We start from the raw sequence: 17,819 nt of genomic DNA, 5'->3' as shown, positions 1-17,819 counted from the left end.
TAGCTACACAACACAACACTCTCTACAGACATCTACATAGCTACACAACACGACACTCTCTACAGACTACCCATAACTACACAACACCACACTCTCTACAGACATCCCCACAACTACACAACACAACACTCTCTACAGACATCTCCATAACTACACAACACAACACTCTCTACAGACATCTCCATAACTACACAACACTCTCTACAGACATCTCCATAACTACACAACACCACACTCTCTACATACATCTCTATAACTACACAACACCCTCTACAGACATCTCCATAACTACACAACACAACACTCTCTACAGACATCTACATAGCTACACAACACGACACTCTCTACAGACATCCCCATAACTATACAACACAACACTCTCTACAGACATCTACATAGCTACACAACACGACACTCTCTACAGACATCCCCATAACTATACAACACGACACTCTCTACAGACATCTCCAAACCTACACAACACGACACACTCTACAGACATCCCCATAACTACACAACACAACACTCTGCATAACTACACAACACTCTCTACAGACATCTCCATAACTACACAACACGACACTCTCTACAGACATCTCCATAACTACACAACACCACACTCTTTACAGACATCTCCATAACTACACAACACTCTCTACAGACATCTCCATAACTACACAACACTCTCTACAGACATCTCCATAACTACACAACACGACACTCTCTACATACATCTCCATAACTACACAACACCACACTCTCTACAGACATCTCCATAACTACACAACACGATACTCTCTACAGACATCTCCATAACTACACAACACTCTCTACATACATCTCCATAACTACACAACACCACACTCTTTACAGACATCTCCATAACTACACAACACAACACTCTCTACAGACATCTCCATAACTACACAACACTCTCTACAGACATCTCCATAACTACACAACACCACACTCTCTACAGACATCTCCATAACTACACAACACCACACTCTCTACAGACATCTCCATAACTACACAACACAACACTCTCTACAGACATCTACATAGCTACACAACACGACACTCTCTACAGACATCTCCATAACTACACAACACTCTCTACAGACATTTCCATAACTACACAACACGACAGAGCCTGCGCTACGAATTGCCCTGTATTGCCGGGCATCTGATCTTCTCCCGTTCTCTGTATTACCCCCAGAAATTTCCCCCGCACTGCACATTGGGCCAGAGACTCTGCCTTAGCAGACAATGGTGTCTCCACTCCTAACGCCTGCTGGGTTTTGTATTATAGGAATTCGTCTTCCTGGGCCGGTCTCGGACAGCCCTGTCATATTAACACACACACCAACCCCCGCGCGGCTGGAGCTGCCACCTCCACTGGAGTGCTCTCCACTGGTGGGACCATTGCAAGATGAAAGAGGAGAGAGCAGAAGACGTCGGCGGGGTCCTGGATCCCGTCTTGGAGATGATCTACCAGCTGAATGGACGGGTAGGACGTGTGTGAAGAGTGGGGTAAAGGTTGCTGGAGGGGCCCAAATGTCTTAAAGCCCCCTCCAGTGCATGTTACTGAATCCAGAGTGACGAGGGGTTCTTTAACCACTGGGGTAAAAAGACGCAACAGATTTACCCCTCCCCCAGCACCATCCATCTATTCCCAATGGTCTAGTAGTATAATATGGAGCCCGTGTCATTCTGCCCCGAGGGGTGTGTCCTGGGGTAATATTTGCAGTGTTCCTCCAGGAGTCGTGCGAGTTCGAGGAGGTGGCGGTCTACTTCTCTGAGGAGGAGTGGGGATGTCTAACGGGAGAAGAGAAGGAGCTTTACAGGGAGGTGATGATGGAGAATTTCCGGACCCTCCGCTCTCTGGGTGAGGATCTCCCACCGGCGGGGCCGCCCCGTTTTATATAGTGCCATCATATTCCGTGGCGCAGTACATTGGGTTTCACCGGGAAGCCTTCTTTACGTGATTCTCGATTTCCACAGGAAAGATCCAGCTGACGCCTCCTGTCGTGTCTGTGATAGAGAGCGGTGGAGAGCCCTTCGTGCCGCGTCAGCCTGACGAGAGAGCGGGGCCCGTAGTAACTCTCCCAGGTTAGTACAAAGAGTACAGAGGATGAAACAATGGGAGACTGGATGGGGACTGGGGATGACATCATGATCACCGTCTAAATGAGGTCATATCTTTAATATATTATGTCCAGGCAGGTCATGAGGTCCTGCCAGCTGCTCTGGTGGCTCATGGCATTGGCAGCCGCCATTTTTTCCTTCCCGTTGCAAAGGTGGAAGTGGCCGTGACCTCAGAGCTTCTGTGGACTATATAATCATGGACTGTGCTGCGTGTCCTGTGATTGGCCCTGCTATATGCCACCGCATGGTGTAACTGTCTCTAATGTCAGGGTTAATATGTGATTAAACATACATACTCCGTGGCAAATGCTTCTCTCCCTTGTGTGGATGGAAATGAAGGAAGTTTTGTTGTTTTTCCCTGCAGAGGAACCATTTGGCAGAGACTCCATCCCAGTGAGCTCAACAGCTTGGCTGCTGGAAGACCTCGGCCTCTTGCCTCTCGCCCAAAGTTGTCAGAGAGCGGATGACGTCATAGTTAACGGTCCGAGCGAGAGCCCGCAGGAAGCCGTGAACATAAAGAGCGAGGACCAGAAATTCTCCCAATCCCTTGTGTTTGCGCTGAAGCGAGACCCCGAAGCCCAGATTAAGGGTCTTAGCAAAGGCAGCGCGTTCCCCTGCGCCGAGTGCGGAAAGCAGTTCCCTTACCGCTCAGAACTGGTCCGACATCAAAAGGTCCACTCGGGCAAGAAGCCGTTCACGTGTTTCGATTGCGGCAAAGGCTTTGCCAGCAACTCCAACCTTTTCGTGCATCGGCGGATCCACACGGGCTACAGGCCGTTCAAGTGTCCTGACTGCGGGAAGTCCTTTACCCAGAAATCGGGTTACGATGCCCATCAGAGGATCCACACGGGCGAGAAACCGTTTGCGTGTTCCGAGTGCGGCAAACGCTTCAGCCAGAAGTCAAGCTACATAGCACACGGGAGAATCCACACGGGGGAGAAGCCCTTTGCGTGTTACGAATGCGGGAAACGCTTCAGCAGTATATCGGGTTTTATTAACCATCACAGGATCCACACGGGGGAGAAGCCGTACGCCTGTTCCGAGTGCGGCAAGCGCTTCACCCAGAAATCGGGGTACATCGCGCACAGAAGGATCCACACGGGGGAGAAGCCGTTTGTATGTTCTGAGTGCGGAAAGCGTTTCAGCCAGAAGGCAAGTTTCATCACGCACCAGCGGGTCCACACTGGGGAAAAGCCGTTTGTATGTCCCGTGTGCGGGAAGCGTTTTGGCAGCATCTCCGGCTTTCTCACTCATCAGAAGATCCACACGGGCGTCAAGCCGTTCTCCTGTGCCGATTGCGGGAAGCGTTTCACACAGAAGTCGGGGTACGTGGCGCATCGGAGAATTCACACCGGGGAGAAGCCCTTCGCGTGTTCTGATTGCGGGAAGCGCTTCACCCAGAAGTCCGTGTACGTCGCTCACCGGCGGATCCACACGGGGGAGAAGCCGTTCCAGTGCTCTGACTGCGGGAAGCGCTTCACCCAGAAGTCCGTGTATATCGCCCATCAGCGGACACACACGGGAGAGAAGCCCTTCTCGTGTTCCGAGTGCGGGAAACGTTTCGCCAACCCTTCGTACCTGAACGCCCATCTCAGGATCCACTCGGGTGAAAAGCCCTTTCCGTGCGCGGAATGCGGGAAGTGCTTTACGCAGAAATCTATATACATGGCGCACAAACGGATTCACACCGGAGAGAAACCCTTCGCATGTTCCGAGTGCGGGAAGTGCTTTACTCAGAAGTCAAGTTACATGGCGCACCAGAGGATCCACACGGGAGAGAAGCCGTTCCCGTGTTCCCAGTGCGGGAAATGCTTCAGCAGCATCTCCGGCTTCATCACCCACCAGCGGACTCACACGGGCGAGAAACCGTTCGTGTGTTCGGATTGCGGCAAGTGTTTCACGCAGAAGTCCGGCTTCGTGGCGCACTACAGAACTCACACCGGGGAGAAGCCGTTTTCGTGCGGGGAATGTGGGAAATGTTTTAGCCAAAAATCCAGCTTTATTGCCCATAGAAGAATTCACACGGGGGAGAAACCTTTTGTGTGTCAGGCATGCGGAAAGTGCTTCAGCAGCATCTCCGGTTTCATCAACCACCAGAGGATCCACTCAGGGGTGAAGCCGTACGAGTGTCCCGACTGCGGCAAGTGCTTCACCCAGAAGTCGGGTTACATCGCGCATCAGAGGATCCACACGGGGGAGAAGCCGTTCGAATGCTACGACTGTGGGAAGTGTTTCACCCAGAAATCCGTTTTCGCGGCGCATCAAAGAATCCACACGGGTGAGCGGCCGTTCTCGTGTTCCGAATGCGGGAAACGTTTTACCCAGAAGAGCGGTTATATCGCCCACCGGCGGATCCACACGGGAGAGAAGCCCTTCTCGTGCACCGAATGTGGAAAGTGTTTCGCCAACTCGTCGTATCTCAGCGCTCATCAGAGAATCCACACGGGGGAGAAGCCCTTCGGCTGCTCCGAATGCGGGAAGTGCTTTACGCAGAAGTCCATTTACATGGCCCACCGGAGGGTTCACACCGGTGAGAAGCCATTCGGATGTTCCGAGTGCGGGAAATGCTTCAGCCAAAAATCGAGCTATGTGGCTCACCAGAGGATCCACACCGGGGAGAAACCGTTCGCCTGCTCCGACTGCGGCAAGAGCTTCAGCAGTATCTCGGGTTTTGGAAATCATCAGAGGATCCACACGGGGGTGAAACCGTTCGCGTGTTCGGATTGTGGGAAATGTTTCACTCAGAAATCGGGGTACGTGGCCCATCGGAGGATCCACACAGGAGAGAAGCCCTTCGCGTGTTCCGAATGCGGCAAACGCTTCAGTCAAAAGTCCGGCTGCGTGGCCCATCAAAAAGTTCACAAAGGCAGCAAGCCCTTCGTGTGTCTGGAGTGCGGGAAGTGGTTCGCTAACGTTTCCACTCTCAGGCTCCATCAGATGATTCACGTGGACCAGAAACCGTTTGTCTGCTCTCAGTGTACCCAATGCTTTACTTCAAAGTCCGAGTTTGTCGCTCATCAGGAAACCCACGCAGACATCAAACCCTTTCCTTGTCCCGACTGTGAGAAATGCTTTACGAGCCGGGCGGACTACGACCTACATCGCGCGGTTCACACGGGGGAGAAACCGCTCTCCTGCCCCGTTTGTGAAAAAGGTTTCAGCAGTAAGTCTGAACTTAACTTACATCAGAAAATTCACGTCGACCAGAAACCCTTCCTGTGTCCCGAATGCGGGGAGAGCTTCGCTGACAAGTCCGACCTTGCAGAACACGAGAACATCCACGTAGACCGGAAGCCGCCTGTGTGTACCGATTGCGGAAAGTGTTTCCCCCAAGACTCCGATCTGCGAGCGCACAAGAAAATTCACGCCAAGAAGCCCCCGCTCACGTGCCGCGCCTGCGGGAAAGACTTTATCCGCAAGTCTGCTTTTGATAAGCATCTAAAAACTCACAAAAGGTAGAACCTGCCGCTCCCGATACGACGAATGTTTCAATAGCGTAGAAACTGCTATTAATACTTTTTGTAGGGTATTTAGTCGAACTCGATACTTTCCGTTGGGCCACCGTAGAAGATGTAAAGTTACATGAACTCCCAGAGCCTCGGAGGTCTCTTCTCATGTAAAGTAGTAACTTTTGCCGTGGGTCCAGTACAGCTATAATGGGGTCTCCACCGTTTGGACAGAAGAGCCAACTTTGCTGAGATGTAATAAGTAGAAATGGTATTTCAGGTTCATCGTCTCGGTTTATTCTGGGAGCCAAAGTTACATGTGTGTTTCACGGTCTCTGATTTCATCAACCATATGAGAACCGCAACATGTTTGTTAAAGGGGACCGAGGGGCCCGCTTTGTTTGTTGTTCAGGAGCAGGGAGATGCGCTACTGACTGAGGAGGTGATATAGAGAACAGATCTTTTAAGAGATTACACCCCGTCGCAGGGGCCGATCTGGCGCAGAGTCCAAAGGCTTAAAAAGAATGTATATCGGGATCCCAAAGCCACCGGTCAGAGTAGTCGAGAGGCAGCAGTGCTGAGGAGGAGGCAGGTTTATAGGGGCAGTTAACGGGCAGCGGGTGCAGGTGTGTTCCAGACCCAGGTCCCAGGTCTTCCAGAGTGCTGGGGAATGTCTGTTGTACAGCTCTGCCCAGGGGCCAAGTTCACAGCGAATCCACACACACAGTGCAGCAGGTCCCCGGGTCTGAACATTGACACTACACCTCCATGGGTCATAAAGTGTTTTGCCCGCTCCGGGACAGGTTGTGACGCCCATAATGTCCAAAGCAAGCAGTAAAAAGGGCTTCCAAACCCGTCCCTCCAGGCTGATACAGTTGGGACCAAGTTAACTTCTTTGATTTCAAAAAGCGAAGATAGGAGAACGTCGGGCGTTGTCGGTGGCCGTGGCCACCTGGCTTAGTGCGGTTCTACCTTACCACCCTACACCAGAAGCCCCGGGGGTAAGAAGGAGATGCATTAGGGGCCAGCGAGGGTTCTGTATTTCTCTAAGCTGATCACATTAAAAGTTAGTTTTTTTTATAAACGTTACTTTGAAATACGAAGGCCGACTGCGTTTGCCGAAGGCAGCGAGATGCGCGACTTCTCTTCTGTGTGATATACCTCACCCTCGTTATGTAAAACCGATGAAGTCTGTATAAAATGTCTGCGCTCTGTGTTATGGAGATCTCTGTCTACTTTCCAAATAAATCTCCTGCGTTATTCGCTAGACGTGTTTATCGTTGACCCGTTTGTGGAATATGGCAGGTAACTAGACACGAGGGAAGATGGCGTCTTTAGTCCAAGTTGATAGTGTTGTTGGGCCTCCAAGATCCCTCCATCGCATAGAGGCAGGACCTCTGAGGTCCTGGAGGCTTATGTAATGAGGCCAAAGTTATGCCCCAAAGCAAGCTCAGTGACCCAATCATACATCCTTGAACCTCACGATCCTAATTGGTTAAAGAGCATAGACACCTGATTGCAAGTCCCAGAACATCTGGAGTGAGGAACCGAAAGGTGTCAATTAGGCTGGGGGCACACTGATCCAATGGAACGTCCTGGAACCGCTGGGGTCGGTGTGAAGTCCCCGCACGTCGCCATCTTCCGCCACCACTGACCCCGCTATAGGTGGGTAGCCGCTCCAGTTCTGGGAGTAAGGATGCCGCTCCAGGAAAAGGATCACCCGAGGAACCACCAGAGTTACGACACAGGATGTAGACGCCACAATGAAGATTCTTTATGGGAAGGGAAAAGGGGTTTTGAAGGACAGAAGCAGGTGATTCCGGGTAGGCAGATACAAATTGCTTCTTTTGCTAATCTCTATGGTACTGGTGTATTAGGCCCAGCGTCCCTGCTCTCTGACTTAAAAGTATGAGGGAGTGAGGTGTGATGAGAGTGACGTCTAATATGTGCGATAGGTGTTTTATGTAATAGGTATGAGGGTGATACATGTCAGGGAGTGAGGTGTGATGTGAGTGATAATTGTGAGACGTAAAGGTGTGATAGGTATGATGGGAGTGAGGAGGATAAGTGGGAGGCGTGAGTGATGTGTGATATCCTGGAGGTTAATAGACAGCCGTAGAGCTATAAGTGTTTCTATTGGACAGGCACATGGGTTAGGTCTCGGTGGGTTAATAGAGAAGGAACGGTTGTTATCGGGGATCATTTTGTCATCAGTTCTGTTACCTAGTTCACTCTCTGGAGTTACAATGAAGTGTCATCCTGATCAGCAGCTGACTCAGAATATCTGTCCCCATCAGCATTGTGTAGATCAAATATATATCCCCATCAGCAGGCATTGTATAGATAAAATATCTATCCCCATCAGCAGGCAGTGTATAGATCAAATATATATCCCCATTAGCAGACATTCTATGGATCAAAGATCTATCCCCATCAGCAGGCAGTGTATAGATCAAATATATATCCCCATTAGCAGACATTCTATGGATCAAAGATCTATCCCCATCAGCAGGCAGTGTATAGATCAAAGATCTATCCCCATCAGCAGGCAGTGTATAGATCAAAGATCTATCCCCATCAGCAGGCAGTGTATAGATCAAAGATCTATCCCCATCAGCATTGCATAGATCAAATATATATCTCCCTCAGCAGGCAGTGTTTAGATCAAATATATCCCCATCAGCAGGCATTCTATAGATCAAATATCTATCCCCATCAGCTGGTGGTGTATAGATCAAAGATCTATCCCCATCAGCAGGCATTATATAGATCAAATATATATCTCTGTCAGCAGGCACTATATAGATCAAATACCTATCCCCATCAGCAGGCAGTGTGTAGGTAAAAGATATTTCCCCTAAATATGACGTAATAACAGGTTCAGTTCCTTGCAAGTTTGCTAAAAAGTTTTATAACGTTCAGTGGGACTGAAGCTGCAGATAGAGCGAAGGGCATCATGGGAGATGTAGTCATTCCTCTCCTTCAGGCATAAGGGACAGCGAGTTAAACTACAAGTCCCGCAAAACCATTGGCTCTTCTGTTGCGGACAGACCGGAAGGACCGCAACTCCCAGATATCTTTGGAACACAGAGCGGAAATAGCTAATCGCTGGTTTGTTGTGATGGCTTGGAACGCAAGCCTGGAGCCCGGTGACACGCACGGCGCTTTTTCCGGCCAGGAACTTCCGGTCCGCTTTCCCTTATGGTACCCGGAAGATAGGAGCTCATGACGGTGGGTTCTGGGTTTGTTGGTGAATAAATTATTCTGTACCCAGTGGTCCCGGTGCAGCAGAACCGGAATGCTATGTCAGTCAGCCCCTGTCATCGTATGCTCAGGGTCTGGCGCCGGGGCAAACAGCGTGGGGCAGGCAGCATGGGGCAGCTTTCCAACACCTGCTGCCTCCTAAATGATATTCATTGGTATTAATAATAATTAATGAAATATAAGTATAGTAATATGATATATCCCCCTCCCAGCTAGCCCTCTGGATAACACTATTACACCCCCCAACTGGCCCTCTGGCTGACACTATTACCCCCCCCAACTGGCCCTCTGGCTAACACTATTACACCCCCCCCAATTGGCCCTCTGGCTGACACTATTACCCCCCCCCCAACTGGCCCTCTGGCTGACACTATTACCCCCCCCCCAACTGGCCCTCTGGCTAACACTATTACACCCCCCCCAATTGGCCCTCTGGCTGACACTATTACCCCCCCCCCCCAACTGGCCCTCTGGCTGACACTATTACACCCCTCCCAACTGGCCCTCTGGCTAAAACTATTACCCCCCCCCCCCAACTGGCCCTTCGGCTGACACCGTTGCCCCCTCCCTGCACTGGTCTTTCCGCTGACACCATTAATCCCCCCCTGCACTGGCCCTTCACCTGGGGCAGCCCCGGTAATGCAGAAAATTGTACAGCGCTGTGGAATATGATGGCGCTATATAAATCAATAATAATACAGACAATTTAACAGAATTCAGCTGATTTCACAGTTTAAAGAGACCCGTAACGGTCCTTTCTAAATGTTTTTTTATTATCTCAGTAATAATGAGACGGTCTGCAGTACTGAAGGTATTTAGTCTTTTCATGTAATTTTTTTTCTTACTTCCTGTAGCTGGGTCGGTCGTCGTGCGCTCTGGAGACGGATTTAATGCGGGGACTTCCTTATCCAATCACTATGGCGCTATATCTAAAAGTGTGAATATCATGGAGGAGTCCGACCCGGTCCAGAATCCCACCGACGCCAACATCTCTGCACCCAGCGGGGATCCGCAGACAGAAACCACATCCAGCCGTACTGAGGTGGGCTCCATCCCATGTGAACACGGGGGTCTCACAGAGACGTGCGCGAGTACAGCCCCAGAAACTATGCAGGGTAGGAGCGCAGGGGCAAATATTAAGGAAGAACCTGAAGAAGACTCCGTGGCCGATGCACAGACTGGCCGCATGCCTACTGGTATTAAGCAAGAACCCACCTCAAGTCAAGCAGCAGACATTTGGACACCCAGAGGACATGCGCAGACGGAACACGCAGCGGCCCGTAATACAGAGGAACCGGCTTCCCGGGAAGAGACAGACGTCGGCCCGTCGGCTGAACATGCGCAGACAGAATACGCAGCGGCCCGTAATACAGAGGAACCGGCTTCCCGGGAAGAGACAGACGTCGAGCCATCGGCTGAACATGCGCAGACAGAATACGCAGCGGCTCACGCCAAGGAGGATCCAGACCCATTGGAAGAAGGAACCAGCGCCCCTGCTGGGCACACGTCTGTCACCGCCGGGCACACGTCTGTCACCGCCGGGCACACGTCTGTGCGGGTTAAGGAAGAACCAGAATCGTGTCTAGAAGAAACTCTCCCCGAAGCGGACCTTCTATCGCCGCATGTTAAGGACCACGGACGGCGCAATGGAGAAAAGACCACCGAGTCTCTCCACGACGCACGGAAGGTCTATAACTGCTCCGTGTGTCACAAGGGCTTCACCAACAAGTCGGAGCGATTCCGCCATCAGAGGAGCCACAAAGAAAAGAAGCTGGCATGCGCAAAGTGCGGGAAGCGCTTCCTTTACAAGTCCGAGCTTCTCATCCACGAGAGGACGCACACGGGGGAGAAGCCGTTTGTGTGTTCAGAGTGCGGGAGGGCCTTTTCCCAGAATTCCTTTCTCATCGCCCACCAGAACGTCCACACGGGAGGCAAGCCGCTCGAATGTCCTGCGTGCGGCAGAAGTTTCACCGATAACCTGGAGTTCGTGAAACACCAAAAAGGCCACAGAGAGAAGAAGCTGGTCTGCCCGTACTGTGACAAGCGCTTCTTCTACCGCTCCGATCTCCTCATACACCAGAGAACTCACACGGGGGAGAAACCCTTCGCGTGTTCCGAATGCGGGAAGAGCTTCGTTCGAAATTCCTTCCTCGCCGCTCATAAGAGCAGCCACACGGGCCAGAAGCCTTTCGCCTGCGCCGACTGCGGCAAAGGTTTCTCGAGCAACGCCGATCTCGTTAAACACCAGAAGGTTCACAAGGAGAAAAAGCTGGCGTGTGCCGAGTGCGGCAAACGCTTCCTCTACAAATCAGAACTGGCCGTGCACCACCGGTCCCACTCGGGTGAGAAAGAGTTTGCTTGCTCCGACTGCGGGAAACGGTTCATCAGTAACTCCCACCTTATTACCCACCGGAGGGTACACACCGGGGAGAAGCCATACCGGTGCTCGGATTGTGGGAAAGGCTTCGCCCAGAAGGCCGCCCTCGACAAGCACCAGAGGATCCACTCAGGACAGAAACCCTTCGTGTGTTCGGAATGCGGAAAGGGTTACATCGACCACAGAAGTCTTCTCAAGCATAAGGTGGTGCATTCGGAAACTCAGTTCCCGTGTCCTGAGTGCGCAAAATCTTTTTCTGACCGCGCCGGCCTCGTTGGCCACCAGAAGGTCCACTCCAGCGAAAACCCCTTCGTGTGTTCCTTCTGCAGGAAGGGCTTCACCAGTAACTCTCTCCTCGTCGCTCACCTGAGATGTCACACGGGAGAGAGGCCGTTCTCATGCGCCGACTGCGGAAAGAGCTTCGGCCGCAAGTCCACTCTGGTCGCCCATCGAAGGATTCACACGGGAGAGAAGCCGTACGAGAGTCCGGACTGCGGGAGGCGCTTTACCCAGAAGTCGGAACTCATCACGCATGAGAAGATCAAGAAGGGGGAGAGGTCGTATTCCTGCTTGGAATGCGGGAAATCTTTTGTCTTAAAAAGCTGCCTGAGCAGACATTTGAGGATTCACTCGGAAGTAAAAGAAGTCATTTTAAAATAATTCGTTTTTTGGGGGTAAAATGTTGGAATTTTTTTACAATCGTTAGATTCATCTCTATTTTGAATCGCGTACACCTACGCCTCCCAATCATCCTTGTAGATACCCCTGACCTGGATCTAAAGCTGCTGGAGAGAAGGAGGTGTGATGGGTGCATACAATACGGTGAATATGCCTCTAAGGTTTGTTATTAAAAACGTATGATTTTTGGTTGCCTTAAAAGATTTCATTTTTCAGGGAAACGGCTGACATGAAGACCCAATCCGGCTGATTTATTCATAATCTGATCTCCTGATGCTTCCTGCGTTAACAATCACTTTAATAAACGTGTATTTTTGTTACTCTGTATATTGTGTTTAGATTTTGTGCAACAAAGGAGAGATGGGGAGGTCCAGCCTTCTCCTGACATAAAGGAGAGACCCAGGGGTCCTGCCTTCTCCTGACTCGCAGCTAAGGAGAGACCAGGAGGTCCTGCCTTCTCCTGACTCACAGCTAAGGAGAGACCAGGAGGTCCTGCCTTCTCCTGACACAGCTAAGGAGAGACCAGGAGGTCCTGCCTTCTCCTGGCACAGAGGAGAGACCAGGAGGTCCTGCCTTCTCCTGGCACAGAGGAGAGACCAGGAGGTCCTGCCTACTCCTGACACAGCTAAGGAGAGACCAGGAGGTCCTGCCTTCTCCTGTCTCACTGCTAAGCAGAGACCAGGAGGTCCAGCCTTCTCCTGACTCACAGCTAAGGAGAGACCAGGAGGTCCTGCCTTCTCCTGGCACAGAGGAGAGACCAGGAGGTCCTGCCTTCTCCTGGCACAGAGGAGAGACCAGGAGGTCCTGCCTAGTCCTGACTGACAGCTAAGCAGAGACCAGGAGGTCCTGCCTTCTCCTGACTCACAGCTAAGGAGAGACCAGGAGGTCCTGCCTTCTCCTGGCACAGAGGAGAGACCAGGAGGTCCAGCCTTCTCCTGACTCACAGCTAAGGAGAGACCAGGAGGTCCAGCCTTCTCCTGGCACAGAGGAGAGACCAGGAGGTCCAGCCTTCTCCTGACTCACAGCTAAGGAGAGACCAGGAGGTCCTGCCTTCTCCTGGCACAGAGGAGAGACCAGGAGGTCCTGCCTAGTCCTGACTGACAGCTAAGCAGAGACCAGGAGGTCCTGCCTTCTCCTGACTCACAGCTAAGGAGAGACCAGGAGGTCCTGCCTTCTCCTGGCACAGAGGAGAGACCAGGAGGTCCAGCCTTCTCCTGACTCACAGCTAAGGAGTGACCAGGAGGTCCAGCCTTCTCCTGTCTCACAGCTAAGGAGAGACCAGGAGGTCCTGCCTTCTTATGGCACAGAGCAAAGGAGAAAGTGCAAGCTTCTTAGTATTAGTATCCCCCATGCAGGTGAGTTATAGAGTAAATACCCAATCCGCAGCCACGATGCTCATTAAGAGTTTTCACTGAAAGACAAGCGCTGAACATCTGGGCCACCATATCGCTTTGCGCTGCGTTTTGGGAGCCATAGTCCTCACTCTCGCCACCAGTGATGGCCAAACCGCATTTTAAGCGGTTAACCCCTTCAGCGACTGGCAGGGCAGCCGTCTCGTGGAGCCGCGCTGGCGCTGTGGCTGGCCGGAGAGTAGCTACGCAGCACTAATATTACCCTGAGAAGGGCAATAAGTTATCATGGCCGCCCCCCAATCATCAGTCAGAAGTAGATAACTGGGGGGCAGGTTGGCAAATAAAACAAAAAATGCATTTTTCTAAATCATAGTTTTTATGAATTAATATTTACTAATAAAACCTTTTTTCTTATAGGGTCGTCTTATATTCAGGCTTTTTCTTTTTTCCCTAAACTAATACTCACATATTGGGGGGTGGTCTGATAATGAGGGGGGTGCTCCGGGGTAATAATACACGGGGGGTTCCGGCCTGCGGGGAAATAACTCGCTGCTTTCTTAAGTGGTTAAAACAATGCCATTAGGCCGGTAGAGCGTAATACAGTGAGGAACATGTAGTAGGTAGATGAAGCAGCTTCCCGGCAGAAGCGGTAAAGGGTAATACAGTGAGGGACATGCGCAGGATAGATAGTTGCTCCAGAAGCGATAGTGGGAAATACAGTGAGGGACATGCACGGAAAAGGTAGTAGGTAAGAAAGCAGACTGCCGGCAGAAGCGGTAGCGGATAATGCCTCTAAGACGCACCCCAACCCCATGATGTTACTTAGCCCGCCCCCGGAAGTGCCCATGTGGAAGTAGAACCACAGCTTGCCTTTAGTGCTGCGGTTTGCGTTCAGGCCTCGGTGTCAGTGTAGCCGCGTTGTATGCCGGTACTGCTCGCCCCCGTTTTTTTTTTGCCCGGACCTCGCCTGCCCTTTTTCATCATGGCCGCCGGATGAGCCGGGCTGTCTCCCCGTCTCCATGGTAACCCCGCGTCGCTTGGCCGTAGAGGAAGGATACTGCAGCGGAAAGAGCCTGCCCGGCCGCCGTGTTCTACGTCACCATCCTGCTAAGCCAGAGCCACGCGCTCCTGAAGTAGTCGTTTCAGTGCCCTGACTCCTAGAGGGGGCGGAAGGAAGGGCAAGCAGGTGGGTATGAGGGAGAGGCGCAGGCAGAGGGATCGAGGAGCCCGATCTGAGTGCACACTTCTAAGGGGACCATGTGTACTGCGCTACGCATTATGGTGGTGCCTTCATATACAAAAAATGATGAAACTCAGCAAGACAGCCAAGGAGCCCGCGTGGCACCCCGGAGTCAGGCAAGGGCGGGTAGGGCCCGGGGCATTTGTTGTTTAAATTATATTAAATACCCCACCCTATATAGGGGTGTCTGCCGCCCCCTAAGCAACTCCTTAAGGCGGCTGCCAGTCCACCACCCCCTGCTCACTTTCTAATCCAACATGGAGTGTGGCGGGTTTCGGGTCAGTGTCATGCTGGGTCGGGGGCCCGAGGTAGGGTCAGGGCAGGGGTCACGCTGGGGTCGGGGTGTGACAGGAAACAGTGTGGCAGCTTTAGAGACCTGAAGGCTCGGGATGAAGGGTCCCACAGCTGACAATCTGCCCCTCTCACTATAGGGTTAACTCTACTTCTGTACATTGCCCGCCTCATTAACCCTCCCGACACCCAACAAAATGTAACCCCCCCCCTCCGCTGGGCGCCCTGCAGCCGGACCGATCCGGAGACTCTTCGATGATGACCAGGAACTTGGATCCGGTGGCTGAGAAGATCCTGGAGCTCACCCTGGAGATCATCTCCCTGCTGAGCGGAGAGGTGAGGGGCCGGTGTCTCTGGGGCCAGAACATGGATGTCGTTATGTCCACAAACTGCAGCTCAGATGTTTCTTTGCTCATCGATATTTCAATATCTTTCCCGATATACAGGATTATATGATTGTGAGGAAGCCCAGTGACTGCGTCCCACCCAGCGACGGCCCCCGTGTGTCAGACGGACCCCCCGGGACCCGGAGCCCCAGCCCGGTGCCTCCACCTCACTCGCCGACCCACGAGAGGAACCGCGAGCAGAAGATCCTGGAACTGACCCACAAGATGATGTCCCTGCTGACTGGAGAGGTGAGCGCTGCTGGGAACGGGACGTTATACAGTAACGCCGAGGCGTGTGTCTGGATGGTGACGGCTCATTGTGTGTCTCAGGTTCCTGTGAGGTGTGATGATGTCACCGTCTATTTCTCCATGGAGGAGTGGGAGTATTTAGAAGGACACAAGGAGCTTTACAGGGACGTGATGATGGAGACCCACCAGCCCCGCGGCTCTCCGGGTAAGAGGTTTGTGATTTATAATATGGCGCCATTTAGTGGTCAGAGATCGGGAATAGAAATTCTTCTCATCTCACCCACGGCCTGCTTATTATTTCTCTTCTTTTTTCCCTCCCCTGGTAACAACCCCACTCCTCAACCTCCAATTACCCCCTGAGAACTTCTCTCCCATAAGACCTTAACTACCACCAATCAAACTCAAGAGACAACCGTCTATCTCCAAAAACCCCACCCGCGCATCTTATCCATATTCTTCCTATACTCGCGGGCATTGAACCCACCCCTGCCCCCTCTTATTCCTACCTGTCCCTGTCCTCCCCCTCCTCCCTATCACTGGCGGTTTCTTTGAAGGTCTCCGTACCGTTTCTACCCTCTGTGTGCGATGTGGGGCTCGATCTCCACTGCCATCTAACCTCCGACCTTAACTCCCACCCCATCTCCCCCCAAAAGACGTCTTTAAACCAGTCGAAGCCTCCATGACCTTAACCTGTTAAATCCCGCAGCCTCCTCCCGGAGCTGTCTAATTACCGTGACTGCTGACCGCGCGGGTCTCTGATGATCTCTTTTCTGTTGAGCAGGTAGAGCTGCGCACGTACAGAACGGCCGAGCCGACAAAGAGACACGTGGTGGAGAGGAGTGTATGGCGACCAGGCCGAGGAGGACTTCCTGCAAAGCCCCGAATACCGGAGAGACAGAGACCGGCGGGGAAGACTGTTTAAAAAAAGACAGTCAACCTACCGCAGGACATGCGCAGAGAAACGCCGGAGAATTTCCACACGTCACGGAGGGGACGCAGAGCGATGGAGCGTTTACTCGGATTAAAGACAGACTCTCCGCAGGAGAAGACGGGGATCCCGAGGGCCCGCCTGATGTAGAGCGTCTTGCAGAGGGTGACGTTTATAGATCAGAGCACGTGAGCGCCAATAGCGAGCAGTCTCTCGCCGCTGCAGAGGGAGACCTCGCGGATCGTAAGCTTTACAGTTACACGGAACACGCGCCCCTATGGTATAAGTCTCTGCGTGTGAAGGAGGAGGCAGCCTCGGGCGACGAAGGAGACCCCTCGGACAGTCTCATTTATAGAGCGTTGGAACCGGAGATGGCTTACATAGCCGTCCACGTTAAAGAGGAATCCCTGTCGGGGGACGAGGGAGATGTCACAGATCGGACAGAAAGGGGGGAAGGGATCGATTCCCCGGCGCGGGGAAGGAACGGGAGTTCGGCTCAGCCGGGGCCGCTGGCGGCGGAGAAAGTCTATGATTGCACGGAATGCGAGAAATCCTTTAACCGGAACTCTGATTTCGTGAAGCATCAGAGCGTTCACACAAAGAAGAGACTGTCCTGCCCTAAGTGCGGGAAACTCTTTTCCTACAAAGCAAACCTCGTCTCCCATCAGAGGGTTCACAACCGGGTCAAGTCCTTCACCTGCTCCGACTGCGGGAAGAGCTTCATCTGGAACTCCCACCTCGTCCGACATCAGAAGATCCACACGGGGGAGAAGCCCTTTCCGTGTTCCGAGTGCGGGAAGTGCTTCCTCAGCCACTCGCACCTCGTAACCCACCGGCGGATCCACACGGGCGAGAAGCCCTTCTCGTGTCCTGACTGCGGGAAGCGCTTCACCCAGAGCTCCAGCCTCACCACCCACCAGAGGACTCACACGGGGGAGAAGCCGTACGTGTGCCCGGCGTGCGGGAAGGGCTTCAAGAACAGCACGGGCCTCGCTATGCACAAGAAGACTCACGGGGACTGTCACGTCTTCGTACCGCCACAAAAGCCGCGGAACGTTTAGCAGGCGAGCGCCCAAACGCTGAGTGGGCCCGCGACGGACACAGACTCACCAGAGCGTCCTTTTTTTTTTCGTTTAGTAAATAAACCCTCACATCTCAAACGTGCATTTTGAGACGTCTTGTTCTTCGGGTGTCACCGTGGGTAAGGAATCTCGCGTGTCGCGTTTCTCGGTGTGTGATCGCCCCGCTGTGTTTTATGGTTCCTGCGCGGTCCTTCCCATGCCCGGGTTGGCTGTTCCGAGGAGCATTGATTACGTGTCTGGGCTAAATTCCTCAATAAACCAATCGGTCGCCCCACACGCGTGTAACTCGAGAACCCTGCCCCGTGTACCAGCTTATAATAGGCTAGGAACCCTAAGTGACCCCCCCAGAGCCCCCTCTCTCCTTCTCGCTGCCCTCTT

General features: G+C 52.5%; 2 protein-coding genes across 2 annotated transcripts; both read left to right on the top strand.

Moving 5' to 3' along the window:
* The first annotated feature begins 1,432 nt into the window (after positions 1-1,432).
* Positions 1,433-5,607, top strand: LOC149275535 (uncharacterized). Its single transcript, XM_089504653.1, has 4 exons — positions 1,433-1,510; positions 1,762-1,888; positions 2,005-2,112; positions 2,513-5,607. Exons 1-4 carry the CDS (start codon positions 1,433-1,435, stop codon positions 5,605-5,607), a joined length of 3,408 nt encoding a protein of 1,135 aa, XP_089360779.1.
* Positions 5,608-7,290: 1,683 nt separating this feature from the next.
* On the top strand, positions 7,291-17,420 carry LOC149275534 (uncharacterized). Its single transcript, XM_089504652.1, has 3 exons — positions 7,291-7,417; positions 9,713-11,711; positions 16,967-17,420. Exons 1-3 carry the CDS (start codon positions 7,291-7,293, stop codon positions 17,418-17,420), a joined length of 2,580 nt encoding a protein of 859 aa, XP_089360778.1.
* Positions 17,421-17,819: the final 399 nt, after the last annotated feature.

The sequence above is a fragment of the Sceloporus occidentalis genome, unplaced genomic scaffold, assembly GCF_023333645.1.
Source record: "Sceloporus occidentalis isolate IW3139 unplaced genomic scaffold, rSceOcc1.0.p SCAF_282, whole genome shotgun sequence".
Taxonomy (NCBI): domain Eukaryota; kingdom Metazoa; phylum Chordata; class Lepidosauria; order Squamata; family Phrynosomatidae; genus Sceloporus; species Sceloporus occidentalis.
Note: the sequence above shows the minus strand (reverse complement) of the source record. Positions and strands in the feature narration are given on the sequence as shown.

What these genes read in the sequence shown, in the direction of transcription:
- LOC149275535 (XM_089504653.1), top strand. Translation starts at nt 1,433, where the DNA reads ATGAAAGAGGAGAGAGCAGAAGACGTCGGCGGGGTCCTGGATCCCGTC. An exon ending in TCTACCAGCTGAATGGACGG is followed by an intron (nt 1,511 to 1,761) that starts GTAGGACGTGTG and finishes GTGTTCCTCCAG; the next exon opens with GAGTCGTGCGAGTTCGAGGA. An exon ending in CCGGACCCTCCGCTCTCTGG is followed by an intron (nt 1,889 to 2,004) that starts GTGAGGATCTCC and finishes CGATTTCCACAG; the next exon opens with GAAAGATCCAGCTGACGCCT.
- LOC149275534 (XM_089504652.1), top strand. Translation starts at nt 7,291, where the DNA reads ATGCCGCTCCAGGAAAAGGATCACCCGAGGAACCACCAGAGTTACGAC. An exon ending in ACAGAAGCAGGTGATTCCGG is followed by an intron (nt 7,418 to 9,712) that starts GTAGGCAGATAC and finishes TACTTCCTGTAG; the next exon opens with CTGGGTCGGTCGTCGTGCGC. An exon ending in ATTCACACGGGAGAGAAGCC is followed by an intron (nt 11,712 to 16,966) that starts GTACGAGAGTCC and finishes CACAAAGAAGAG; the next exon opens with ACTGTCCTGCCCTAAGTGCG.